The following is a 27,697-nucleotide window of genomic DNA, read 5'->3' as shown; positions in this document are numbered from 1 at the left end:
ACTCTTCCGTAAAGCCCAGCTCTGTGGAGTGTACGGCTTAAAGTGGTCCTATGGAAAGATACTCCAATCTCCGGGTTATCTTTGGTCTCTTTGTTGCCTCTCTGATTAATGCCCTCCTTGCCTGGTCCGTGAGTTTTGGTGGGCGGCCCTCTCTTGGCAGGTTTGTTGTGGTGCCATATTCTTTCCATTTTTAATAATGGATTTAATGGTGCTCCGTGGGATGTTCAAAGTTTCAGATATTTTTTTATAACCCAACCCTGATCTGTACTTCTCCACAACTTTGTCCCTGACCTGTTTGGAGAGCTCCTTGGTCTTCATGGTGCTGCTTGCTTGGTGGTGCCCCTTGCTTAGTGGTGTTGCAGACTCTGGGCCTTTCAGAACAGGTGTATATATACTGAGATCATGTGACAGATCATGTGACACTTAGATTGCACACAGTTGGAGTTTATTTAACTAATTATTTGACTTCTGAAGGTAATTGGTTGCACCAGATCTTATTTAGGGGCTTCATATCAAAGGGGGTGAATACATATGCACGCACCACTTTTCCGTTATTTATGTTTTTGAATTTGTTGAAACAAGTTATTTTTTTAATTTCACTTCACCAATTTGCACTATTTTGTGTATGTCCATTACATGAAATCAAAATAAAAATCCATTTAAATTACAGGTTGTAATGCAACAAAATGGGAAAAACGCCAAGGGGGATGAATACTTTTGCAAGGCACTGTATTCATCAGTTCAGGACTAATCAGGGAGAACAGGGAGAAGGGTGATGCTGAGCTCGTTCCCACTAATTAGCTCAGCAATTATTGTAAGCTGTCACAGTTCTTTAGCCCCAGTCTGGACTGCGTGTGCTCCGGAACATAATCCTCCTCAAATGACAAGATAATGGAGGCAGAGAGAGGCCACCGCTTCTAAAGGAACCTGCAGATATAATCCTCTATAGGGACCTTTTTAGGGAGAGAGAGAGAGAGAGAGGGAGGGATGGCGAGAGAGAGAGGGGGAGGGATGGCGAGAGAGAGAGGGGGAGGGATGGCGGGAGAGAGCGAGAGAGGGAGAGAAAGAGGGAGGGAGAGAGCTTTTATGCTGAAATCCCCCAATTGTGTTTTCACGGTGGTTACTGCACCTCGTCATAGTTTTGTTCATTTAAATATTCCAACACGTATATAAAGTGAAGCCAGTTCAGAAAGGGAACCCGAGTGCCCGCCTCAGCTGAGCATCAGCTGAGATTACACCAATTAGATGCTAGTAACAATCATGCCTACCTTATTTGGCTGTCTATTTAAGGTGACTGGTTCTGATCACACATCCTGCTACCGCTTGCTGCTAGAATTTGTTGAAACCAGTTATTTTTTTCATTTCACTTCACCAATTTGGACTATTTTGTTTATGTCCATTACATGAAATCCAAATAAAAATCCATTTAAATTACAGGTTGTAATGCAAAAAAATAGGAAAAACGCCAAGAGGGATGAATACTTTTGCAAGGCACTGTATCTTCTTCTTATTGGTGTCCTTTAGTAGTGGTTTCTTTGCAGCAATTCGACCATGAAGGCCTGATTCACACAGTCTCCTCTGAACAGTTGATGTTGAGATGTGTCTGTTACTTGAACTCTGTGAAGCATTTATTTAGGCTGCAATTTCTGAGGCTGGTAAGTCTAATGAACTTATCCTCTGCAGCGGAGGTAACTCTGGGTCTTCTATTCCTGTGGCGGTCCTCATGAGAGTCAGTTTCTTCAAAGCGCTTTATGGGTTTTACGACTGCACTTGAAAAAACTTTCAAAGTTCTTGAAATGTTCCGTATTGACTGACCTTCATGTCTTAAAGTAATGATGGACTGTTGTTTCTCTTTGCTTATTTTAGCTGTTCTTGCCATAATATGGACTTGGTCTTTTACCAAATAGGGTTATCTTCTGTATACCACCCCTACTTGTCACAACACAACTGATTGGTTCAAACGCATTAAGAAGGAAAGAAATTCCACAAATTCACTTTTAACAAGGCACACCTGTTAATTGAAATGCATTCCAGGTGACTACCTCATGAAGCTGGTTGAAAGAATGCCAAGACTGTGCAAAGCTGTCATCAAGGCAAACTTGAAGAATCTCAAATATAAAATATATTTTGATTTGTTTAACACTTTTTTGGTTACTACATGATTCCATAGGTGTTATTTAATAGTTTTGATGTATTCACTATTATTCTAAAATAAAGAAAAACCCTTGAATGAGTAGGTGTGTCCAAACTTTTGACTGGTGGTGTATATACAGCGCATTTGGAAGGTTTTCAGACCCCTTCACATTTTGTTACGTTACAGCCTTGTTCTAAAATGGATTAAATAAATGTGTTTCCTCATCAATCTACACACAATACCCCGTAATGACAAAGTGAAAACAGGTTTAGAAATTTTAGCAAATGTATTTAAAATAAAAACAGAAATACCTTATTTACTTAAGTATTCAGACACTTTGCTATGAGACTCTAAATTGAGAGGTGCATCCTGTTTCCATTGATCATCCTTGAGATGTTTCAACAACTTGAGTGGAGTCCACCTGTGGTAAATTCAATTGATTGGAAATAATTTGGAAAGGCACACACCTGTCTATATAAGGCCCCACAGTTGGCAGTGCATGTCAGAGCAAAAACCAAGCAATGAGCTCGAAGGAATTGTCTGCAGAGCTCCGAGACAGGATTGTGTCGAGGCACAGATCTGGGGAAGGGTACCTGCAGAATTGAAGGTCCCCAAGAACACTTTGGCCTGAATGCCAAGCGTCACGTGTGAGAGAAATGTACATGTAACATGTTTACATGCTTTGTTTAATATTGATAGTTAACAATTATATACTGTTCTACTAATGCTGTGTTTTTGTAAAGGGATGGTTTCTACTCCAGCTCCATGCAGCTAGTCTAGGCGTGTGGTTAAGGACATGGGTTATACTCGAGATAGGGGTATCTGGAGCTGACAATTGATTTATGAATGGTTTGGTGATAAAACCTACTGCATGCATTCCATAGAATGAATTGGTGTTTGTGTAATGTAAGGTACCAGGGAGAGATGGCTCGGGTATGGATAATGTTGATAAGAACCTCGTCTTGGGGGCCAAACCCTTGTTTCCATACAATGAGAACAGTCTTCACCGCAGATACTGTCTGCTGTGAATTATGCATTTCTTTCATACAAATCCTAACCTTTTGACTCATTCCACACATCTGCTGTTTGTCATGTAGACTGAGAGGGTGTATCTTTGCTATAAAATATATTTGTATTGTTTGTATGTCAGAGCTCTCGGCATCACACTTCAGAGTGTGGGGTTGACCAGCCTCACTTTCTACCTTATTAATACGTTTTGAATAAAGTAATGACCTATTTTAATCCATTTTAGAATAAGGCTGTAACATGACAAAATGTGGAACAAGTGAAGAGGTCCGAATGCACTATAACTAAACTGGGAGAGAGAGAAAGATCTTCGGCTGTCACCCTTTTTGGTTCCAGGTAGAACCCTTTTGGGTTCATTGTAGAGCCCTCTGTGGAAAGGGTTCTAGGAACCAAAAATAGTTATTCTATGAGGACAGCCGAAGAACCCTCTCACAGAGCGAAAGAAAGAAAGAAATGTAGTCCTAGAGATCAATAATCCCTCTGCATGGCTCCTGTTCTCCTACCTCAATGTGAACACATCACTGTTACCTGCTTTGATCGAAGCGTGCTGCTTAGGCATACAGTGAGGGAAAAAAGTATTTGATCCCCTGCTGATTTTGTACGTTTGCCCACTGAAAGAAATGATCAGTCTAGAATTTTAATGGTAGGTTTATTTGAACAGTGAGAGACAGAATAACAACAACAACAAAATCCAGAAAAACGAATGTCAAAAATGTTATAAATTGATTTGCATTTTAATGAGGGAAATAAGGATTTGACCCCCTCTCAATCAGAAAGATTTCTGGCTCCCAGGTGTCTTTTATACAGTTAACGAGCTGAGATTAGGAGCACACTCTTAAAGGGAGTGCTCCTAATCTCAGTTTGTAACCTGTATAAAAGACACCTGTCCACAGCAGGTGCAATCCATCAATCAGATTCCAATCTCTCCACCATGGCCAAGACCAAAGAGCTCTCCAAGGATGTCAGGGACAAGATTGTAGACCTACACAAGGCTGGAATGGGCTACAAGACCATCGCCAAGCAGCTTGGTGAGAAGGTGACAACAGTTGGTGCGATTATTCGCAAATGGAAGAAACACAAAAGAACTGTCAATCTCCCTCGGCCTGGGGCTCCATGCAAGATCTCACCTCGTGGAGTTGCAATCATCATGAGAACTGTGAGGAATCAGCTCAGAACTACACGGGAGGATCTTGTCAATGATCTCAAGGCAACTGGGACCATAGTCACCAAGAAAACAATTGGTAACACACTACGCCATGAAGGACTGATATCCTGCAGCGCCCGCAAGGTCCTCCTGCTCAAAAAAGCGCATATACAGGCCCGTCTGAAGTTTGCCAATGAACATCTGAATGATTCAGAGGAGAACTGGGTGAAAGTGTTGTGGTCAGATGAAACCAAAATCGAGCTCTTTGGCATCAACTCAACTCGCCGTGTTTGGAGGAGGAGGAATGCTGCCTATGACCCCAAGAACACCATCCCCACCGTCAAACATGGAGGTGGAAACATTATGCTTTGGGGGTGTTTTTCTGCTAAGGGGACAGGACAACTTCACCGCATCAAAGGGACGATGGACGGGGCCATGTACCGTCAAATCTTGGGTGAGAACCTCCTTCCCTCAGCCAGGGCATTGAAAATGGGTCGTGGATGGGTATTCCAGCATGACAATGACCCAAAACACACGGCCAAGGCAACAAAGGAGTGGCTCAAGAAGAAGCACATTAAGGTCCTGGAGTGGCCTAGCCAGTCTCCAGACCTTAATCCCATAGAAAATCTGTGGAGGGAGCTGAAGTTTCGAGTTGCCAAACGTCCGCCTCGAAACCTTAATGACTTGGAAAAGATCTGCAAAGAGGAGTGGAACAAAATCCCTCCTGAGATGTGTGCAAACCTGGTGGCCAACTACAAGAAACATCTGACCTCTGTGATTGCCAACAAGGGTTTTGCCACCAAGTACTAAGTCATGTTTTGCAGAGGGGTCAAATACTTATTTCCCTCATTAAAATGCAAATCAATTTATAACATTTTTGACATGCGTTTTTTTCTGGATTTTGTTGTTGTTATTCTCACTGTTCAAATAAACCTACCATTACAATTATAGACTGATCATGTCTTTCTCAGTGGGCAAACTTACAAAATCAGCAGGGGATCAAATACTTTTTTCCTTCACTGTATGCCACTCCTTACTGCTGGATGTGCAAAACATACTGTATAAAGCATCAGTCTGAATTGGAATTACACAGTTAGGTTTTTAATGTTTGGTACCAGAGTTCCTGAAGGTCACATGTTTGTCTGGGAAACAATGATTTGTTGGCAGGAAGCTAATAAGTCAGGGAGTTTGTGTTATGTGTCTTTTCTGTAGGCTGATGTTTGTGGAGATGCAGACCAACATCAAATGTAGCAGTGAGATGGTCATTAGTTGTCTGGAAGAAAAGGAAACCATGCTGCATGAGTGTTGCCATCGAAAATGACCATGCATGTAAATCACCTTCATATAACCTGCCAGAGGCCTTTTAGATTTGTTCTGCTTTATTCATGACCTTGTCCTATAATACAATTTTCAGCCAATCAACTGGTGGTTGTTTTGCCTCAACCGGTGTTGTGTCAGCCCATGACATTATCAAGATGAAAGCATTTTGAACAGATTAATATTTCTTTAGGCTGGTAGTAGTAGTACAGTAGTAGTAGTAGTAGTAGTACAGTAGTAGTAGTCGATTTAATTGGTTTATCGCAGTCATAGACTGAATTGTACACCAATTTACAATCATATATTACTATCAAATAGCAAAATTCTACACTATCAAAATAATTTGTATATAATATAATATAAAAAAAATACAATATATACAAAAAGATTATAGTAGGCTAGATAAATCATACCCTCAACTAACACAGTTCCTCTTGATCAGTTACTTGACTGTTTTGTCTCAACCAGTGTCAGTCTATGAGGATGTGGTGGTGGTACACTGCTATGGGATTAGCCAACGCTTGTATTTAACTCTTATAAAATAAATAAATAATAACTGTTCAAAGTGTAATCACGAAGTGACTGCAGGGAAATGTAATAATGCTGATCTCCATTCTCTGTCTGCTCTGAATCTGTGATTTTATATTCCGTGAACATGGCAATTCCACATTATCATGTGTGGAAGGGTGTTCTCATTTATCTCAGCAAAAAGGGTCCAAATTGTGAATCGCTGGAAATTATATATTAATATTTGTTGAGCACGACTGAGCTGCAGTATTAACCCAATCTGAAAGACAGACTCAAGCCAATAAAATACCTACAGATGTAGGATCTTAATTTGAGCCAGTTTGCTACAGCATGAAAATAATCCCGCAGCAACAGGAAATGTGAATTATTATGTGGATTATAATTAATGGACATTTTTTTGTAGGGGTTGATACATTTTTTGTTAGGGCAAATCAAGTCTGACATTTTAAAGTGGAAATTACAAACTTGAGAAGCTTTTTTAAACCTTGAATACACTACAAGTTTCCATTTCCTGCTGTGCAGGAAAATTCTCAGCAACAAAAGAGTGATCGAATTAAGATCCTACATCTGTATATCTTGGGTATGTAGGTGACAATACAGGACAAAACTGGGACTGTGGGACAAAATATCATTTTGTGATGTGAAAGGATTGGTACAACCAAAATGCTGAATATGTTTTACTGAGTACAACAAATACATTTCAACCTTGGAAGTTGATTACATAGAGAATGTTATTACACCACATTTATGAGGTTGGAATTGTTCTCTGATGTTTGCCACATCTACTGGTAAATAAGCGGGTAAGCACACAGGCATCTATCTTCTGTGTCTGATGTCAATCAACCACTTTGAATTGCCATGGTAACACATTCCCAGTGGCAATTGGTGAATTGCGTGTGCAATATGAAAGCAGGTTTTAAAAGGATGTTTGGAAGGGCTAGTTTGTTTTTCATCTCATTAGTCTAGTGACTATTTTGGGAGGTGGCAGGGTATATCTGGCAGGTGTTGCTGACATATCAGCTAACCAAATCATACACTAGGTGTACAAAACATTAAGGACACCATCCTAATATTAAGTTGTACCCCCCCTCTTTTGCCCTCAGAACAGCCTCAATTCGTCGGAGCATGGACTTTACAAGGTGCCGAAAGCGTTCCACTGGCCCATGTTGACTCCAATGATTCCCACAGTTGTGTCAAATTGGCTGGATGTCCTTTGGGTTGTGGACCATTCTTGATACACACTGGAAATTATTTGAGTGTGAAATACCCAGCAGTGTTGCACCCAGCAGTGTACACACACTATATATACAAAAGTATGTGGATACCCCTTGCCTACCCCTGCAATAGTGCCTTTTTGCAAACTCCAGGCATGCTGTCATGTGCCTTTTTCTCAGGAGTGGCTTCCGTCTGGCCACTCTCCCATAAAGCCCAGATTGGTGAAATGCTGTAGAGACTGTTGTCCTTCTGGCAGGTTCTCCCATCTCATCCAAGGACCTCTGTAGTTCTGTCCGAGTGGTCATTGGGTTCTTGGTCACCTCCCTGACCAGGGTCCTTCTTGTCCGGTTGCTCAGTTTGCTCAGTTTGGTTTTCATTTTCCCAATGATGGAGACCACTGTGCTCTTGGAAACTTTCAACACTCTAGAAATAGTTGTATACCCTTCCCCAGATATACAGTGCCCTCTGTAATTATTGGGACAGTGAAGCATTTTTTCTTCTTTTGGCTCTATACTCAAACAATGACTATGAGGTTAAATTGCAGACTGTCAGCTTTAATTTTAGGGTATTTTCATCCATATCGGGTGTATATATGTATATGTTTTTTATTGTAATTATTATTGTATATTTGGGCTTAGTTGTTGTCAATTTGCAGTGTACAAATTATTATAATTATGTTCCGGGCCCCCGAACATCCGCTCCAACAAAAATCGTTCCGCGTCTGAATCTAGTTGCCTACCCCTGCGATAGTGAATATTGACAGCATCTTTATGTCTCTGTTAGAGTGGCATATGCATATTCGAGTAGGCTGCGCCACGTTGGCGACGTGACGAGCAAAGGACATACTGAAGTTACATTTGGATGTGTGGATGCAGATGTGTGTGGATGACACCTGTTGCATTGTTTTCAATAATACATTTAAAGCTGACAATTAAGACAATGGGGGGAGATCAACTCATTGCCAACGCAAGCTGGAATTACATTCACGACTCAACCAAAATGTGGAGCGCCACCGCATTCACAGCGCCTGTCATGGTCATTCTGGTGATGATGATGATGTTAACTTTGGTGGTCGTGACAGTTTTAGGGAACGCTTTCGTCATTTTGGCCTTTAAAGTGGGCAAGAGTCTGAGGAGGCAAAGCAATTATTACTTCTTGAATCTGGCTATATCGGATTTTCATGTTGGTGAGAAATGTATGATTATTCAACTAAGTACATTAGGCTATTATTGTATGTTGAATATGTAATGTGCATTGGAATGTATTGGTGTGAGAGAGTGAGAGAGAGAGAGAGAGAGAGAGAGAGAGAGAGAGAGAGAGAGAGAGAGAGAGAGAGAGAGAGAGAGAGAGAGAGAGAGAGAGAGAGAGAGAGAGAGAGAGAGAGAGAGAGAGAGAGAGAGAGAGAGAGAGAGAGAGAGAGAGAGAGAGAGAGAGAGAGAATTAATGAGCACATTATGAGGAATGTTATTTGTGGACCTCAGCTCAGACTGCTACAGGCTCCCATTAAAACATTGTTATTGACAGCAGACAAATGCCAGGAAGTCCAGATTAACAAATGAGTGCTCCTCCTGACAGAGTACAATAAAAAAGTGCTTTAAAGCATAAGACTAACTGTATTAATGTCATGCCTCTCCTCTCTCCCCCATTTGGTTTTCCAGGGGCATGTTGGGCAGAGGACTGTGTAAATTGTGGTTGGTCATGGACTACCTGCTCTGCACTGCCTCTGTCTTCAACATTGTCCTGATCAGCTAAGACTGCTTCCTCTCTGTCACCAGAGCGGTGAGTAGGAACCTTATGCTGACAGTCCTTTTGCAATGTTTCGCTATGGCTGTATTCATCAATCTATTTATTATAAAGAAAGCTATGGCATTTGGCTTTCTTCTTCCTCTTCTTCTTCTTCTCTTAGGTTTTATGGAGTTCCACAACTAATTTTGTGTTGCTGCCACCAACTGGACAGGGGTGACTTTATTTTATACAAACAGGGCAACAGTAAATATAACGTCCCCCACGAATGATGCAGCGCCCCTCCTTGGGCCAATTGAGATATCGCATGTGACTAACCAATTTCAGTTCATTACTTTAGCTCCCGCCTTGGGCCAATAACTATAATTTTGTAAATGCCGGATCTCTATGGCAAGACGCATCATTCACCCAAGTTTTGTCATAATCGGGCCAGTGCTGTCAGATATCGCATGTGACTAACGTACGAACGTACTAATGCACAGAGACAGATCCACAGTCCCCTCCCCAACAAAAAGTACATTCCATTAAGGATAAGGGAGTCATATGCCTCCTTCAATACTCCCCACTTGCCAAACAGTTCGACCATATCGTTAAAAAACACTGGCACGGCCTCCTGAGTGGCGCAGCGGTCTAAGGCACTGCATCGCAGTGTTGCGGGATCACTACAGCCGGGGGTTCGATCCGGCCGTCACTACCGGCCGTGACCGGGAGTCCCATAGGGCGGCGCACAATTGGCCCAGCGTCGTCCGGGTTAGGAGAGGGTTTGGCCGGGGGGGCGTTACTTGGCTCATTGCGCTCTAGCGACTCCTTGTGGCCGGGAGCCTGCAGACTCACTTCGGTCGTCAGTTGAAATGTGTTTCCTCCGACACATTGGTGCAGCTGGCTTCCGGGTTGAGCGGGTGTTAAGAAGCGCCGCTTGATGGGTCATGTTTCGGAGGACACATGACTTGACCTTCACCTCTCCCGAGCCCGTTGGGGAGTTGCAGCGATGAGACAAGATCCTAATCACGAAATTGGGGAAAAAAAGGGGGTACAAATTACTAAAAAAAACTACACTGGCACATCTTGAACACTGAACACAACTGGAAAATATGTTTAAAGAAAAGCTCACCAACAGCCTGGTCTCATAGACTAGACGTAACATAGTAAAAGTAAATCCGGGACACACAAATTAGCATGATATGTTACATTTGGTATGGTTACTTTATGGCAAAAACGATTGGAGGGTGGTTAGTCGGGGTGGATGGGTGAGCGTATAACGCAAACGTCTAGCAACCCAAAGGTTGCGTGTTTGAATCTCATCATGGACAACTTTTGCATTTTAGTGAATTAACAACTTTGCAACTACTTACTACTTTTGAGCTACTTTGCAACTACTTAGCATGTGAGCTAACCCTTCCCCCAACCCTAACCTTAACCCTTTAACCTAACTTATCCCTAACCCTAACCCCTAGTCTAGATAACATTAACCCCCTTGTCCAGGTTGCAGTGCACCCAACATAAGTCAAAATGGTGGTTAGGGCTGATCTTCCATCTGTGCCACGTAGCACCTTCCTAGACAAAGTGCCGGACAGCAATTATAGTTGTGGTCAATGTACCTAGTGTAACTTCACGTCATTGATAATTTGTTATTGAGAAGAGAGTTCTATTGGATTCACAGTTTGTTCACTATGTCACCAAAAGGCCTTAACCAATAGTTTGTATTAGATAAATATAAAAATACACACAGGAAACTGTTGAGCATAAAAAACCCAGCAGCGTTGCAGTTCTAGGCACACTCAAACCGGTGCGCCTGGCACCTACTACCATACCGCCCTTCAAAGGCACTTAAATATTTTGTCTTGCCCATTCACCCTCTGAATAGCACACATACACAATCCATGTCTCAATTGTCTCAAGGCTTAAACATCCTTCTTTAACCTGTCTCCTCCCCTTCATCTACACTGATTGAAGTGGATTTAACAAGTGACATCAATAAGAGATCATAGCTTTCACCTGGATTCACCTGGTCAGCCTATGTCATGGAAAGAGCAGGTGTTCTTAATGTTTTGTATACTCAGTGTATATACAATACCAGTCAAAAGTTTGGACACACCTACTCATTCAAGGGTTTTTCTTTATTTTTTACTATTTTCTATATTGTAGAATAATAGTGAAGACATCCAAACTATGAAATAACACATATGGAATCATGTAGTAACCCAAAAAAGTTATTTCCTTCTTAATGCGTTTGAGCCAATCAGATAGTGTTGTGACAAGGTAGGGGTGGTATACAGAAGATAGCCCTATTTGGTAAAAGACCAACTCCATATTGTGGCAAGAACAGCTCAAATAAGCAAAGAGAAACTACAGTCTATCATTACTTTAAGACATGAAGGTCAGTCAATCCGGAAAATGTCAATAACTTTGAAAGTTTCTTCAAATGCAGTCGCAAAAGCCATCAAGCGCTATGATGAAACTGGCTCTCACCAATAATAAGAAGAGACCGGTGGAAATCTCTCCTTTGGTCTGATGAGTCCAAATTTGAGATTTTTGGTTCTAACTGCAGTGTCTTTGTGAGATGCAGAGTAGGTGAAAGGAAGGATTACTTTATCCTATCCCAGGTATTCTTTAAAGAGGTGGGGTTTCAAGTGTCTCCGGAAGGTGGTGAGTGACTCCGCTGTCCTGGCGTCGTGAGGGAGCTTGTTCCACCATTGGGGTGCCAGAGCAGCGAACAGTTTTGACTGGGCTGAGCGGGAACTGTGCTTCCGCAGAGGTAGGGGGGCCAGCAGGCCAGAGGTGGATGAACGCAATGCCCTTGTTTGGGTGTAGGGACTGATCAGAGCCTGAAGGTGCCGTTCCCCTCACAGCTCCGTAGGCAAGCACCATGGTCTTGTAGCAGATGAGAGCTTCAACTGGAAGCCAGTAGAGTGTGCGGAGGAGCGGGGTGACGTGAGAGAACTTGAGAAGGTTGAACACCAGACGGGCTGCGGCATTCTGGATGAGTTGTAGGGGTTTAATGGCACAGGCAGGGAGCCCAGCCAACAGCGAGTTGCAGTAATCCAGAAGATGACAAGTGCCTGGATTAGGACCTGTGCCGCTTCCTGTGTAAGGCAGGGTCGTACTCTCCGAATGTTGTAGAGCATGAACCTACAGGATCGGGTCACCGCCTTGATGTTAGCGGAGAACGACAGGGTGTTGTCCAGGGTCACGCCAAGGCTCTTCGCACTCTGGGAGGAGGACACAACGGAGTTGTCAACCGTGATGGCGAGATCATGGAATGGGCAGTCCTTCCCCGGGAGGAAGAGCAGCTCCGTCTTGCCGAGGTTCAGCTTGAGGTGGTGATCCGTCATCCACACTGATATGTCTGCCAGACATGCAGAGATGCGATTCGCCACCTGGTTATCAGAAGGGGGAAAGGAGAAGATTAGTTGTGTGTCGTCTGCTTGGCAATGATAGGAGAGGCCATGTGAGGATATGACAGAGCCAAGTGACTTGGTGTATAGCGAGAATAGGAGAGGGCCTAGAACTGAGCCCTGGGGGACAACAAGTGCTCAGCATATGTGGGAACTCCTTCAAGACTGTTGGAAAAGCATTCCTCATGAAGCTGGTTGAGAGAATGCCAAGAGTGTGCAAAGCTGTCATCAAGGCAAAGGGTGGCTACTTTGAAGAATTTGTTTAACACTTTTTTGGTTACTACACGATTCCATGTGTTATTTCAATGTAGAATTTTTACAATGTAGAAAATAGTAAAACATTAAGAAAAACCCTGGAATGAGTAGGTGTGTCCAACATTTTGACTGGTACTGTACATCCATGTGCGCCACAGTAAGGCAGCGAAGGCTCTCCTATCGCTTTGCGATACATGCCGCCCAGGAGCAGGCATTTTCTAAGTGGTCATCTTAGAGGGTGTAATGAAGCAGCTGACCACCAGAGGGAGCCAAAATTACGTTTCTTCGACAGAGGCTTTAGAAACTTGTGTTTTTTGTGTGTGTGGGGGGCGGTGGGAAATGAATAAAATAAGTAATATCAACATAATATAAGATATTTTAGTGCCTGATTTCTAAGAACCAAAGAAAGTTAAGGGCTGAATTACTATTGAAAGGTTCAAGAGTCTCTGCTCCCATCAGGCCCTGACATTGGTCCACTGTTGACCTTCTGTCCCTTTTTGGGTAACTCACCTGGGTCATCATCAGCAAGGACTGTGCCACTCTGCTACTGTCCTGAAAGTGCCCATCTGGACAGGTTAATCATTCATGACCTCTCCATAGAGATAGATAGAGGACTCTAGTGCCCAAAAGCCTGCTTTAACATGGGCAGCGCCATTGAGAACAACAACCAGTCAACTGGGTGGGACTTCATATGGGTTAAGGAAGGATCACATAATTCCATCCAGGTCACCAGGAGGGATCAGCCAATGAATTATACTTGTGAGGAAACATTCCATAACTGCATGTGGCAGTATATTGCCAACCTTGGCTTTAAACCTGTTCAAACAAAATACACTAGGTGGCAGTGTGCACCCTTTCAGTATGTTTGCCAGCTCAAGTAGTAGAAGAAAAACATTTACTTCTTCAAAATGAAGATGGCCTTAATGTCGCTGCTCATGCTCTCACAGACGCCATAATGGGACAGATGAAATTATGCAATGTCTATCTAAGTTTTTGGCTCCATCTTCGCCCCCATGAATACAGATGACACTAGAGAGGCTGAGGCTCTCCTTTAATCCACACAACCTTATGCTTTGATCATAGACATCCTCTAGTTTCTATGATCCTCGAGTCTCCAGTCTGTGCTGTTTCCCTCCAATACTGAGACATCAATCAGTAGAGAAGTAGAGAGAGAGATGGTCGGCGGCCAAGGAGCAGCATTTCGCCTGAAAACACTTTCCTCCCAACTTGAAACAGAAATGGCAGGCAATCACATGTTTTAGAGCATCTGAAGTGAAAAGGAAAGATTGAGATCAAGATAGAGATGAAATGTCAGGACAGGCTGGGTCAAGTTGAGCTTGTGGCCACGAAATGGGGTCACATGTAAGAGAGTATGTTCCCCAATTGGGGAAGGGGTGGTGGGGTTGGAAAGTAATGAAGGGAAATATCATTTAAAAAAGGTTAAGTGTGTGTGTATGGATGTATGTATGTGTATACAGTGGCTTGCGAAAGTATTCACCCGCCTTGGCATTTTTCCTATTTTGTTGCCTTACAACCTGGAATTAAAATATATTTTTTGGGGGTTTGTATCATTTGATTTACACAACATGCCTACCACTTTGAAAATGCAAAATATGTTTTATTGTGAAACAAACAAGAAATGAGACACAAAAAAAGGAAAACTTGAGCGTGCATAACTATTCACCCCCCCCAAAGTCAATACTTTGTAGAGCAACCTTTTGCAGCAATTTCAGCTGCAAGTCTCTTGGGGTATGTCTCTACAAGCTTGGCACATCTAGCCACTGGGATTTTTGCCCATTCTTCAAGGCAAAACTGCTCCTGCTCCTTCAATTTAGATGGGTTTCGCTGGTGTACAGCAATATTTAAGTCATACCACAGATTCTCAATTGGATTGAGGTCTGGGCTTTGACTAGGCCATTCCAAGAAATTTTAATGTTTCCCCTTAAACCACTCAAGTGTTGCTTCAGCAGTATGCTTAGGGTCATTGTCCTGCTGGAAGGTGAACCTCCGTCCCAGTCTCAAATCTCTGGAAGACTGAAACAGGTTTCCCTCAAGAATTTCCCTGTATTTAGCGCCATCAATCTTTCCTTCAATTCTGACCAGTTTCCCAGTCCCTGCCGATGAAAAATATCCCCACAGCATGATGCTGCCACCACCATGCTTCACTGTGGGGATGGTGTTCTCGGGGTGATGAGAGGTGTTGGGTTTGCAAAAGACATAGCGTTTTCCTCGATGGCCAAAAAGCTCAATTTTAATCTCATCTGACCAGAGTACCTTCTTCTATATGTTTGGGGAGTCTCCCACATGCCTTTTGGTGAACACCAAATGTGTTTGCTTATTTTTGTCTTTAAGCAATGACTTTTTTTCTGGCCACTCTTCTGTAAAGCCCAGCTCTGTGGAGTGTATGGCTTAAAGTGGTCCTATGGACAGATACTCCAATCTCCACTGTGGAGCTTTGCAGCTCCTTCAGGGTTATCTTTGGTCTCTTTGTTGCCTCTCTGATTAATGCCCTCCTTGCCTGGTCCGTGAGTGTTGGTGGGCGGCCCTTTCTTGGCAGGTTTGTTGTGGTGCCATATTCTTTCCATTTTTTAATAATGGATGTAATGGTGCTCCATGTTGTATGTTCAAAGTTTTGGATATTTTTTTTTTACCCAACCCTGATCTGTACTTTTCCACAATTTTGTCCCTGACCTGTTTGGAGAGCTCCTTGTCTTCATGGTGCCGCTTGCTTAGTGGTGCCCCTTGCTTTGTCATGTTGCAGACTCTGGGGCCTTTCAGAACAGGTGTATATATACTGAGATCATGTGACAGATCATGTGACATTTAGATTGCACACAAGTGGACTTTATATAACTAATTATGTGACTTCTGAAGGTAATTGGTCACACCAGATCTTATTTAGGAGCTTCATAGCAAAGGGGGTGAATACATATGCAAGCACCACTTTTCCGTTATTTATTTTTTAGAATATTTGGAAACAAGTTATTTTTTTCATTTCACTTCACCAATTTGGACTATTTTGTGTATGTCCATTACATGAAATCCAAATAAAAATCTATTTAAATGACAGGTTGTAATGCAACAAAATAGGAAAAACGCCAAGGGGGATGAATACTTTTGCAAGGCACTGTATGTGTATGTGTGTATATATATATATACAGTGGGGAGAACAAGTATTTAATACACTGCCGATTTTCCAGGTTTTCCTACTTACAAAGCATGTAGAGGTCTGTAATGTTTATCATAGGTACACTTCAACTGTGAGAGACGGAATCTAAAACAAAAATCCAGAAAATCACATTGTATGATTTTTAAGTAATTCATTTGCATTTTATTGCATGACATAAGTATTTGATACATCAGAAATGCAGAACTTAATATTTGGTACAGAAACCTTTGTTTGCAATTACAGAGATCATACGTTTCCTGTAGGTCTTGACCAGGTTTGCACACACTGCAGCAGGGATTTTGGCCCACTCCTCCATACAGACCTTCTCCAGATCCTTCAGGTTTCGGGGGCTGTCGCTGGGCAATACGGACTTTCAGCTCCCTCCAAAGATTTTCTATTGGGTTCAGGTCTGGAGACTGGCTAGGCCACTCCAGGACCTTGAGATGCTTTTTACGGAGCCACTCCTTTGTTGCCCTGGCTGTGTGTTTCGGTCGTTGTCATGCTGGAAGACCCAGCCACGACCCATCTTCAATGCTCTTACTGAGGGAAGGAGGTTGTTGGCCAAGATCTCGCGATACATGGCCCCATCCATCCTCCCCTCAATACGGTGCAGTCGTCCTGTCCCCTTTGCAGAAAAGCATCCCCAAAGAATGATGTTTCCACCTCCATGCTTCACGGTTGGGATGGTGTTCTTGGGGTTGTACTCATCCTTCTTCTTCCTCCAAACACGGCGAGTGGAGTTTAGACCAAAAAGCTCTATTTTTGTCTCATCAGACCACATGACCTTTTCCCATTCCTCCTCTGGATCATCCAGATGGTCATTGTCAAACTTGAGACGGGCCTGGACATGTGCTGGCTTGAGCAGGGGGACCTTGCGTGCACTGCAGGATTTTAATCCATGACGGCGTAGTGTGTTACTAATGGTTTTCTTTGAGACTGTGGTCCCAGCTCTCTTCAGGTCATTGACCAGGTCCTGCCGTGTAGTTCTGGACTGATCCCTCACCTTCCTCATGATCATTGATGCCCCATGAGGTGAGATCTTGCATGGAGCCCCAGACCGAGGGTGATTGACCGTCATCTTGAACTTCTTCCATTTTCTAATAATTGCGCCAACAGTTGTTGCCTTCTCACCAAGCTGCTTGCCTATTGTCCTGTAGCCCATCCCTGCCTTGTGCATGTCTACAATTTTATCCCTGATGTCCTTACACAGCTCTCTGGTCTTGGCCATTGTGGAGAGGTTGGAGTCTGTTTGATTGAGTGTGTGGACAGGTGTCTTTTATACAGGTAACGAGTTCAAACAGGTGCAGTTAATATAGGTAATGAGTGGAGAACAGGAGGGCTTCTTAAAGAAAAACTAACAGGTATGTGAGAGCCGGAATTCTTAATGGTTGGTAGGTGATCAAATACTTATGTCAAGCAATAAAATGCAAATTAATTACTTAAAAATCATACAATATGATTTTCTGGATTTTTGTTTTAGATTCCGTCTCTCACAGTTGAAGTGTACCTATGATAAAAATTACAGACCTCTACATGCTTTGTAAGTAGGAAAATCTGCAAAATCGGCAGTGTATCAAATACTAGTTCTCCCCACTGTATATATATATATATATATATATATATATATATATACATATATACAGTGATTGAAAAAAGTGTTTGATCCCCTGCTGATTTTGTACGTTTGCCCACTGACAAAGACATGATCAGTCTATAATTTTAATGGTAGGTTTATTTGAACAGTGAGAGACAGAATAACAACAAAAAAATCCAGAAAAACGCATGTCAAAAATGTTATAAATGATTTGCATTTTAATGAGGGAAATAAGTATTTGACCCCTCTGCAAAACATGACTTAGTACTTGGTGGCAAAACCCTTGTTGGCAATCACAGAGGTCAGACGTTTCTTGTAGTTGGCCACCAGGTTTGCACACATCTCAGGAGGGATTTTGTTCCCCTCCTCTTTGCAGATCTTCTCCAAGTCATTAAGGTTTCGAGGCTGACGTTTGGCAACTCTAACCTTTAGCTCCTTCCACAGATTTTCTATGGGATTAAGGTCTGGAGACTGGCTAGGCCACTCCAGGACCTTAATGTGCTTCTTCTTGAGCCACTCCTTTGTTGCCTTGGCCGTGTGTTTTGGGTCATTGTCATGCTGGAATACCCATCCACGACCCATTTTCAATGCCCTGGCTGAGGGAAGGAGGTTCTCACCCAAGATTTGACGGTACATGGCCCCGTCCATCGTCCCTTTGATGCAGTGAAGTTGTCCTGTCCCTTTAGCAGAAAAACACCCCCAAAGCATAATGTTTCCACCTCCATGTTTGACGGTGGGGATGGGGTTCTTGGGGTCATAGGCAGCATTCCTCCTCCTCCAAACACGGCGAATTGAGTTGATGCCAAAGAGCTCGATTTTGGTCTCATCTGACCACAACACGTTCACCCAGTTCTCCTCTGAATCATTCAGATGTTCATTGGCAAACTTCAGATGGTCCTGTATATGTGCTTTCTTGAGCAGGGGGACCTTGCGGGCGCTGCAGGATTGCAGTCCTTCACGGCGTAGTGTGTTACCAATTGTTTTCTTGGTGACTATGGTCCCAGCTGCCTTGAGATCATTGACAAGATCCTCCCGTGTAGTTCTGGGCTGATTCCTCACCGTTCTCATGATCATTGCAACTCCACGAGGTGAGATCTTGCATGGAGCCCAGGCCGAGGGAGATTGACAGTTATTTTGTGTTTCTTCCATTTGCGAATAATCACACCAACTGTTGTCACCTTCTCACCAAGCTGCTTGGCGATGGTCTTGTAGCCCATTCCAGCCTTGTGTAGGTCTACAATCTTGTCCCTGACATCCTTGGAGAGCTCGTTGGTCTTGGCCATGGTGGAGAGTTTGGAATTTGATTGATTGATTGCTTCTGTGGACAGGTGTCTTTTATACAGGTAACAAGCTGAGATTAGGAGCACTCCCTTTAAGAGTGTGCTCCTAATCTCAGCTCGTTACCTGTATAAAAGACACCTGGGAGCCAGAAATCTTTCTGATTGAGAGGGGGTCAAATACTTATTTCCCTCATTAAAGTGCAAATCAATTTATAACATTTTTGACATTCGTTTTTCTGGATTTTGTTGTTGTTATTCTGTCTCTCACTGTTCAAATAAACCTACCATTAAAATCATAGACTGATCATTTCTTTGTCAGTGGGCAAACATACAAAATCAGCAGGGGATCAAATACTTTTTTCCCTCACTGTATATACAGTGGGGAGAACAAGTATTTGATACACTGCCGATTTTGCAAGTTTTCCTACTTACAAAGCATGTAGAGGTCTGTAATTTTTTATCATAGGTACACTTCAACTGTGAGAGACGGAATCTAAAACAAAAATCCAGAAAATCACATTGTATGATTTTTAAGTAATTAATTTGCATTTTATTGCATGACATGAGTATTTGATACATCAGAAAAGCAGAACTTAATATTTGGTACAGAAACCTTTGTTTGCAATTACAGAGATCATACGTTTCCTGTAGGTCTTGACCAGGTTTGCACACACTGCAGCAGGGATTTGGGCAATACGGACTTTCAGCTCCCTCCAAAGATTTTCTATTGGGTTCAGGTCTGGAGACTGGCTAGGCCACTCCAGGACCTTGAGATGCTTCTTACGGAGCCACTCCTTAGTTGCCCTGGCTGTGTGTTTTGGGTCGCTGTCATGCTGTAAGACCCAGCCACGACCCATCTTCAATGCTTTTACTGAGGGAAGGAGGTTGTTGGCCAAGATCTCGCGATACATAGCCCCATCCATCCTCCCCTCAATACGGTGCAGTCGTCCTGTCCCCTTTGCAGAAAAGCATCCCCAAAGAATGATATTTCCACCTCCATGCTTCACGGTTGGGATGGTGTTCTTTGTGTTGTACTCATCCTTCTTCTTCCTCCAAACACGGCGAGTGGAGTTTAGACCAAAAAGCTCTATTTTTGTCTCATCAGACCACATGACCTTCTCCCATTCCTCCTCTGGATCATCCAGATGGTCATTGGCAATCTTCAGACGGGCCTGGACATGCGCTGGCTTGAGCGGGGGACCTTGCGTGCGCTGCAGGATTTTAATCCATGATGGCGTAGTGTGTTACTAATGGTTTTCTTTGAGACTGTGGTCCCAGCTCTCTTCAGGTCATTGACCAAGTCCTGCCGTGTAGTTCTGGGCTGATCCCTCACCTTCCTCATGATCATTGAGGCCCCACGAGGTGAGATCTTGCATGGAGCCCCAGACCGAGGGTGATTGACCGTCATCTTGAACTTCTTCCATTTTCTAATAATTGCGCCAACAGTTGTTGCCTTCTCACCAAGCTGCTTGCCTATTGACCTGTAGCCCATCCCAGCCTTGTGCAGGTCTACAATTTTATCTCTGATGTCCTTACACAGCTCTCTGGTCTTGGCCATTGTGCAGAGGTTGGAGTCTGTTTGATTGAGTGTGTGAACAGGTGTCTTTTTATACAGGTAACGAGTTCAAACAGGTGCAGTTAATACAGGTAATGAGTGGAGAACAGGAGGGCTTCTTAAAGAAAAATGAACAGGTCTGTGAGAGTCGGAATTCTTACTGGTTGGTAGGTGATCAAATACTTATGTCATGCAATAAAATGCAAATTCATTACTTAAAAATTATACAATGTGATTTTCTGGATTTTTGTTTTAGATTCCGTCTCTCACAGTTGAAGTGTACCTATGATAAAAATTACAGACCTCTACATGCTTTGTAAGTAGGAAAACCTGCAAAATCGGCAGTGTATCAAATACTTGTTCTCCCCACTGTATATATATATATATATATATATATATATTAGCGAGAAAAAAAAACATATGGGGGATTGGAAGTGATGCAGACAATTACATTGATGGAAGTTACAATATATCTGAAATATTAAAGCTGATCAACCCCCTAAAAAAAAAAAAGAAGTGTTGAAGAACCTCATTGACTCATTAAACCTCATGAAGCAGCCTAGGCTGAGGGGATGTACCAATGACCAGGAAAGACTCTGGCATCTACCAATACACCTCAATGGAAAGCCCTCCCCTACAAGACTAGGACCAGTGGACTTTCCTGTCCATGTGACCTGACCAGGAAAGACTCTGGCATCTACAACTCCAACCCCTAGTTATATACTACTTGGTATGTCGTCACATGGTACTGTTCACTCCCTAATATTAGCAAGCCCCTAAGGGTTCAAATCCAAATCGAATGATGGACTGTGATCTGTTTACATATAACCAATTAGCCATATATTACACAGTGTAGTTTTTACATTGAGGTGTGATGTGTGGGGTTTTATCCTCAATGTTTTTTGTAGAAAAATTAAATATATATATATTTTGACAGGGAGTCAATGCTGAGACCAAGGTCTCATTTCCAGATGAGCCCTGTATATGTGTACAATGCCACTGCGCCTGAAAAATACTAGCTGAGAGAACCTCTGTAGGAGTCTGTGGAAAGGGCAGTGCTGTGCAAGGGATTATTTTTAGACTTAGGGTGTCTGTGATTTGGAGGAAAGCTGCCAGTTTCCCCATATTGTTGACAGGAAGAAGAGATGTGTGAATGGAGTGGATAATGACGGGTGGTATTACTGCAGGGACTTAGTGTTTTGATTGCAGACAGTTTCTATTAGAGACACTCTGGCACCTGTCTGTCCTTTCAGGAAGGCTCCACTTTGATTGTATCAACAAAACAATATTTCATTGCTATTGCTCTTATACTAACCTTCTGAGCCCACTTTGCCTATTTCACAGCTCATGTTAATGTGTAATTACAGTCCACCTAATTCCATATTTTTGGAACAAATGAACCAACGTCTAGACAAAATGACAAATAATAACATAACAAGCCCCAAATCACCAATCATGTTCACCATCTTTGTCTCTTGTTCCATGGTTTTCACCAGGTGAGCTATTGTGCCAGACAGGGCATGACCCACCGAGCCATCATGAAGATGATAGCAGTCTGGGTCCTGGTCTTCGTCCTCTATGGCCCTGCCATTATCTTCTGGGAGCAGGTGGAAGGGAAGAGCCGCATCCCGGAGGACAAGTGCTTCGCTGAGTTCTACTACATGTGGTACTTCCTCCTCAGTGCCTCCATGTTGGAGTTCTTCTCCCCCTTTATCTCTGTAACCTTCTTCAACCTCAGCATCTACCTCAACATCCGTAGGAGGAGGCTCCGGAACAGAGATGAGGCCTGTGAACAGGAGAGGGAAAGGCATTCGCCTCACCTCCCTCTTCTCCCGGAACTTGGTGATGGTTAAAAAGCTGGCTAGTGCTGTGTCGGTCCAGGAGAAGGGATCAGGCTTGGGGTCCTTCCACTCCCAGACATCCCCTCCCCCCATGGAGCGGCAGGACACCTCCTCAGCGCCTCCGCCTTTCCAGGGACAAGAAGATCGCCAAGTCGCTGGCCGTCATAGTGTGTGTCTTTGCTGTGTGCTGGGCGCCCTACACTCTGCTGATTATCATCAGAGCCGCCTGTAGGGGGCGATGCGTCCAGCACCGCTGGTATGAGGTCACCATCTGGCTGCTGTGGCTCAACTCAGCTATTAACCCTTTCCTGTATCCGCTCTGCCACAGCAGCTTCCGCAGGGCTTTCGGCAGGATCCTGTATCCCAGTAAGAGGTCAACTCAGCTGGCCACCAACTGACCTTCAGTATGGCCAATGACAGGCCACGACTGCATGTGACGGATGGGCCATTTGACCAATGACGGGCCTCTACTGCATGTGACAGACGGGACAGTGGCCAAAGAGATGGTCACACAGACACATAAAGCACTTTACTGTACATAGATTCAAAGGAGATTCTCATGACCAAATCTGATACTTTACAAATGAAAATATTGGTTGGAACAAAACAGATTTTCTTGCAGTGGCAAGAGAGATGAGGTGAATTTAGAAAATCTTTCCTTTATTCCTCGCGTCCTCGCTCCTCACCTCCTTCACATAGACTCAAAGGAGATACTCCCCACTGGGCACAGACGTCAGTTCAATGACCAATTTTGATTTACATTTGGTTGAGTTGTCAATTAACATGAATTCAACGTGAAATCTACAAAAAATTGCGCCATGCCGTTGGATTTAGGTTAAAAGTTAAGTGAAAAAAATATGAAATTCCCTTACATTGATTTCTTTTAGCAAATCCAATCAGTTTTCCACGTTTATTCAACGTCATCACATATAATTTTTTTGTTGAAATGACATGGAAACAATGTTGATTCAACCTAATTTTTCCTAGTGGGTCATTACCAAATCGGATAATTTACCATTGAAATGGAACAAAATAGATTGTCATATTGAATGCTATTTACAGCCCTGAAGTGTGTATTTGAATATATTATGAGCATGTGTATGACAACGTTTGTTTGTATACATTATGAAGATCATAAAGACATGTTCATTTAATTTATAGAAATGGAGAAAGAAACATAAGTGTCATGGTCTTGCCTACGCCTAGCGAACAATTTTTTAAATTATATGAGAAAAAAATATTCAATTTTATTTGGAACGGCAAGCCAGACAAAATTAAACGGGCCTATTTATATAATGAATATGAATTCGGAGGATATAAATTATTAAATATTAAAACATTAGACCTATCACTAAAAGCTTCAGTCATACAAAAGTTATACTTAAATCCGAACTGGTTCTCTAGCAAATTAGTAAGATTGTCTCACCCAATGTTCAAGAATGGCCTTTTTCCCTTTATTCAGATTACAACCTCTCACTTTCAGTTATTTGAAAAGGAAATCATCTCCCAAATATCACTATTTCTAAAATAAGCCATAGAAAGTTGTTTGCAATTTCAATTTAATCCTCCAGAAACGACAGAACAAATAATGCAACAAATATTGTGGTTAAACTCAAATATACTAATTGATTAAAACAACTTTTTTTTTGGACAAAATGTTTAAAAAAGGTATAAGCTTCGTAGATTATATCATCGGTAGGACTGGTGGAGTTATGCAGCTAACAAAAACATATGGAAATGTCTGCTCTACCCAAAATTACAACCAAATAATTGCAGCATTACCGCAAAAATGGAAGAGGAAAGTGGAAGGGGGAAAATGTAAGGAACTTGTCTGTCGGCCTTGCATTAAATAACTTAATTGGTTAAAGAAAACTGTGATAAATAACAAAGTATACCAGTTTCATTTAAGGACCAAAGGATTGAGAGCCATCCCATATAGATTGCAAAATAGTTGGCAAGAGATTTTTGACAAACCGATCCCATGGCATAGTGTTTATGAACTGATACGCAAAACGACGCCGGATTCAAAACATGGAATTGTTCAATTTAAATTATAATATAAAATTCTTGCTACCATTAGAATGTTATTTATATGGGGGATACAATCTTCCCAGCTCTGCAGATTTTGCTGCGAAGAGACAGAATCATTAGATCATTTGTTTTGGTACTGTCCATTTGTAGCTTGTTTTTGGACACAGGTCTAGGAATGGCTAAAGGATTGTAATATTTACCTGGAGCTAACCCTGCAGTTAGCATTACTGGGTGATCTGAAAAGTCAGTCAATCGATCAATAATATAATATTACTTTTAGCAAAAATGTTTATTTTCAATTTACAATCTGTAGAAACAATGAGAATAGAAAGGTTCAGAACTTTTGTAAAACATCACAGTACAGTTGAAAAACATATGGCAAATAGAAATCCAATATGGATGGTGTTAAGAGATAGATGGGTGGTGTTGAATGGAGTTGAAGGATGGGACTAATAACAACAAACAACAACTAATAACAATGAGATAACTAATAATGTAAGCATACTGTGTCCATAATAAGTATATAGGTTATAGGTTGAGAGCTTTTGTGAAAGAGCACAGTTAGAAAGATATGGCATATAGAAGCAAACCGTATGGACATCATGAAAATGATCGGAGAGGTTGAGGGTAGAGGAAGTTCAGGAGTAAAAACAAACAAAATATAATTATTGTAAAATTGACTGTGTCCATATGTTGACTGTATATATATTTGCGAGAGACAAACACATATGGGGGATTGGAAGTGATGCAGACAATTACATTGATGGAAGTTACAATCAATCTGCAATATTAAAGCTGATCTACCCCGTGTATTTGCAACGCCAGGGTTGTGGGTTCAATTCCCACGGGGGGCCAGTATGAAAAAAAATGTATGCACTCACTAACTGTAAATCGCTCTGGATTAGAGCGTCTGCTAAATGACCTAAATCTAAAATTAAAAAATAAAAAATAAATAAAGACATGTTCATTTAATTTATAGAAATGGAGAAAGAAACATAAGTGTCATGTTTAGTTTGCTTCTCAAACACAAGCCACTATCTCTCTCTGCTGTCCGAATTCTGCCCCTACAGACCTTTACAGAAAATATTTATGTTTCAGGATCTTTGCTCATCAAACATTGACCAACAAGATTTAGAACTGATACAGTGGGGAAAAAAAGTATTTAGTCAGCCACCAATTGTGCAAGTTCTCCCACTTAAAAAGATGAGAGAGGCCTGTAACTATGACAGACAAAATGAGAAAAAAAATCCAGAAAATCACATTGTAGGATTTTTAATGAATTTATTTGCAAATTATGGTGGAAAATAAGTATTTGGTCAATAACAAAAGTTTCTCAATACTTTGTTATATACCCTTTGTTGGCAATGACACAGTTAAAACGTTTTCTGTAAGTCTTCACAAGGTTTTCACACACTGTTGCTGGTATTTTTGCCCATTCCTCCATGCATATCTCCTCTAGAGCAGTGATGTTTTGGGGCTGTCGCTGGGCAACACAGACTTTCAACTCCCTCCAAAGATTTTCTATGGGGTTGAGATCTGGAGACTGGCTAGGCCACTCCAGGACCTTGAAATGCTTCTTACGAAGCCACTCATGCTGAAAGACCCAGCCACGTTTCATCTTCAATGCCCTTGCTGATGGAAGGAGGTTTTCACTCAAAATCTCACGATACATGGCCCCATTCATTCTTTCCTTTACACGGATCAGTCGTCCTGGTCCCTTTGCAGAAAAACAGCCCCAAAGCATGATGTTTCCACCCCCATGCTTCACAGTAGGTATGGTGTTCTTTGGATGCAACTGAGCATTCTTTGTCCTCCAAACACGACGAGTTGAGTTTTTACCAAAAAGTTATATTTTGGTTTCATCTGACCATATGACATTCTCCCAATCCTCTTCTGGATCATCCAAATGCACTCTAGCAAACTTCAGATGGGCCTGGACATGTACTGGCTTAAGCAGGGGGACACGTCTGGCACTGCAGGATTTGAGTCCCTGGCGGCGTAGTGTGTTACTGATGGTAGGCTTTGTTACTTTGGTCCCAGCTCTCTGCAGGTCATTCACTAGGTCCCCCCGTGTGGTTCTGGGATCTTGTGATCATTTTGACCCCACGGGGTGAGATCTTGCGTGGAGCCCCAGATCGAGGGAGATTATCAGTGGTCTTGTATGTCTTCCATTTCCTAATAATTGCTCCCACAGTTGATTTCTTCAAACCAAGCTGCTTACCTATTGCAGATTCAGTCTTCCCAGCCTGGTGCAGGTCTACAATTTTGTTTCTGGTGTCCTTTGACAGCTCTTTGGTCTTGGACATAGTGGAGTTTGGAGTGTGACTGTTTGAGGTTGTGGACAGGTGTCTTTTATACTGATAACAAGTTCAAACAGGTGCCATTAATAGAGGTAACGAGTGGAGGACAGAGGAGCCTCTTAAAGAAGAAGTTACAGTGTCACGATCGTTTATGGAAGAGACGGACCAAGCGTGATAAGCGTACATTTTATTACGTACTTAACACGACACAAAACAACAAACAAACGATATGTGAAGTCCTAGGTTACATAAAACAAACCTTTACGGAACAAGATCTGACACCGACTAGTGCCAAACAGGCTGCCTAAGTATGGTCCCCAATCAGAGACAACGAGATACAGCTGCCTCTGATTGGGAACCACCCTGGCCAACATAGATCTAAACGATCTAGAACATCAGCATAGAAAATATAACACAGAACTACACACCCTGGCTCAACATTTCAGAGTCCCCAGAGCTAGGGCGTGACAGTACCCCCCCCCCCCCCAATGGCGCGGACTGCGACCGCGCCACACAGATACAACAGGGTAGGGGCCGGGTGGGCATTCCGCCTTGGAGGTGGATCCGGCTCCGGGCGTGACCATCACTTTCTCCCCACCTCCCCGTTGCGCCCCTGGTCTGGTCTGGCACCGCTGACTGGAGCTGGACCCGACGACGGTGGATCGATCTGTACAGGCTCTGGACTGGAGCCGCTGGCCGGAGCTGGACTGGGCACCGGTGGAGCGGATTGCTCTGGCTCCGGAGTGGATCCGCTGACAGGAGTTGGACCGGACCCCGGTGGAGCGGATTGCTCTGGCTCCGGAGTGGAGCAGCTGACCGGTGCCGGACCAGGCACCGGTGGAACAGGCACAAGCCGTGCCGGACAGGACACACGCACCACTGGCCTGGTGCGGGGAGCAGGAGCGGACCGGGCTGACGACTCGCACCACTGGCTTGGTGCGGGGAGCAGGAGCGGGCCGGACCGGGCTGACGACGCGCACCACTGCCTTGGTGCGGGGAACAGGAACGGGCCGCACCGGGCTGACGACGCGCACCACTGGCTTGGTGCGGGGAGCAGGAACGGGCCGGACCGGGCTGACGACGCGCACCACTGGCTTGGTGCGGGGAGCAGGAACGGGCCGGACCGGGCTGATGACGCGCACCACTGGCTTGGTGCGGGGAGCAGGAACG

The 27,697-nt window shown here is 43.1% G+C and overlaps 1 protein-coding gene across 1 annotated transcript; it reads left to right on the top strand.

The window, feature by feature from the left end:
- The first annotated feature begins 8,363 nt into the window (after positions 1 to 8,363).
- LOC121581318 (histamine H3 receptor-like) lies at positions 8,364 to 22,594 on the top strand. The gene is given in 4 exon segments (XM_045224860.1): positions 8,364 to 8,608; positions 9,023 to 9,143; positions 21,852 to 22,162; positions 22,330 to 22,594. Coding segments are annotated over 4 exon segments (942 nt in total).
- The last annotated feature ends 5,103 nt before the right edge of the window (positions 22,595 to 27,697 follow it).

The sequence above is a fragment of the Coregonus clupeaformis genome, chromosome 14 (assembly GCF_020615455.1).
Source record: "Coregonus clupeaformis isolate EN_2021a chromosome 14, ASM2061545v1, whole genome shotgun sequence".
Lineage (NCBI taxonomy): Eukaryota > Metazoa > Chordata > Actinopteri > Salmoniformes > Salmonidae > Coregonus > Coregonus clupeaformis.
The sequence above is the reverse complement of the archived record's forward strand: the minus strand, read 5'-3'. Positions and strand labels throughout refer to the sequence as shown.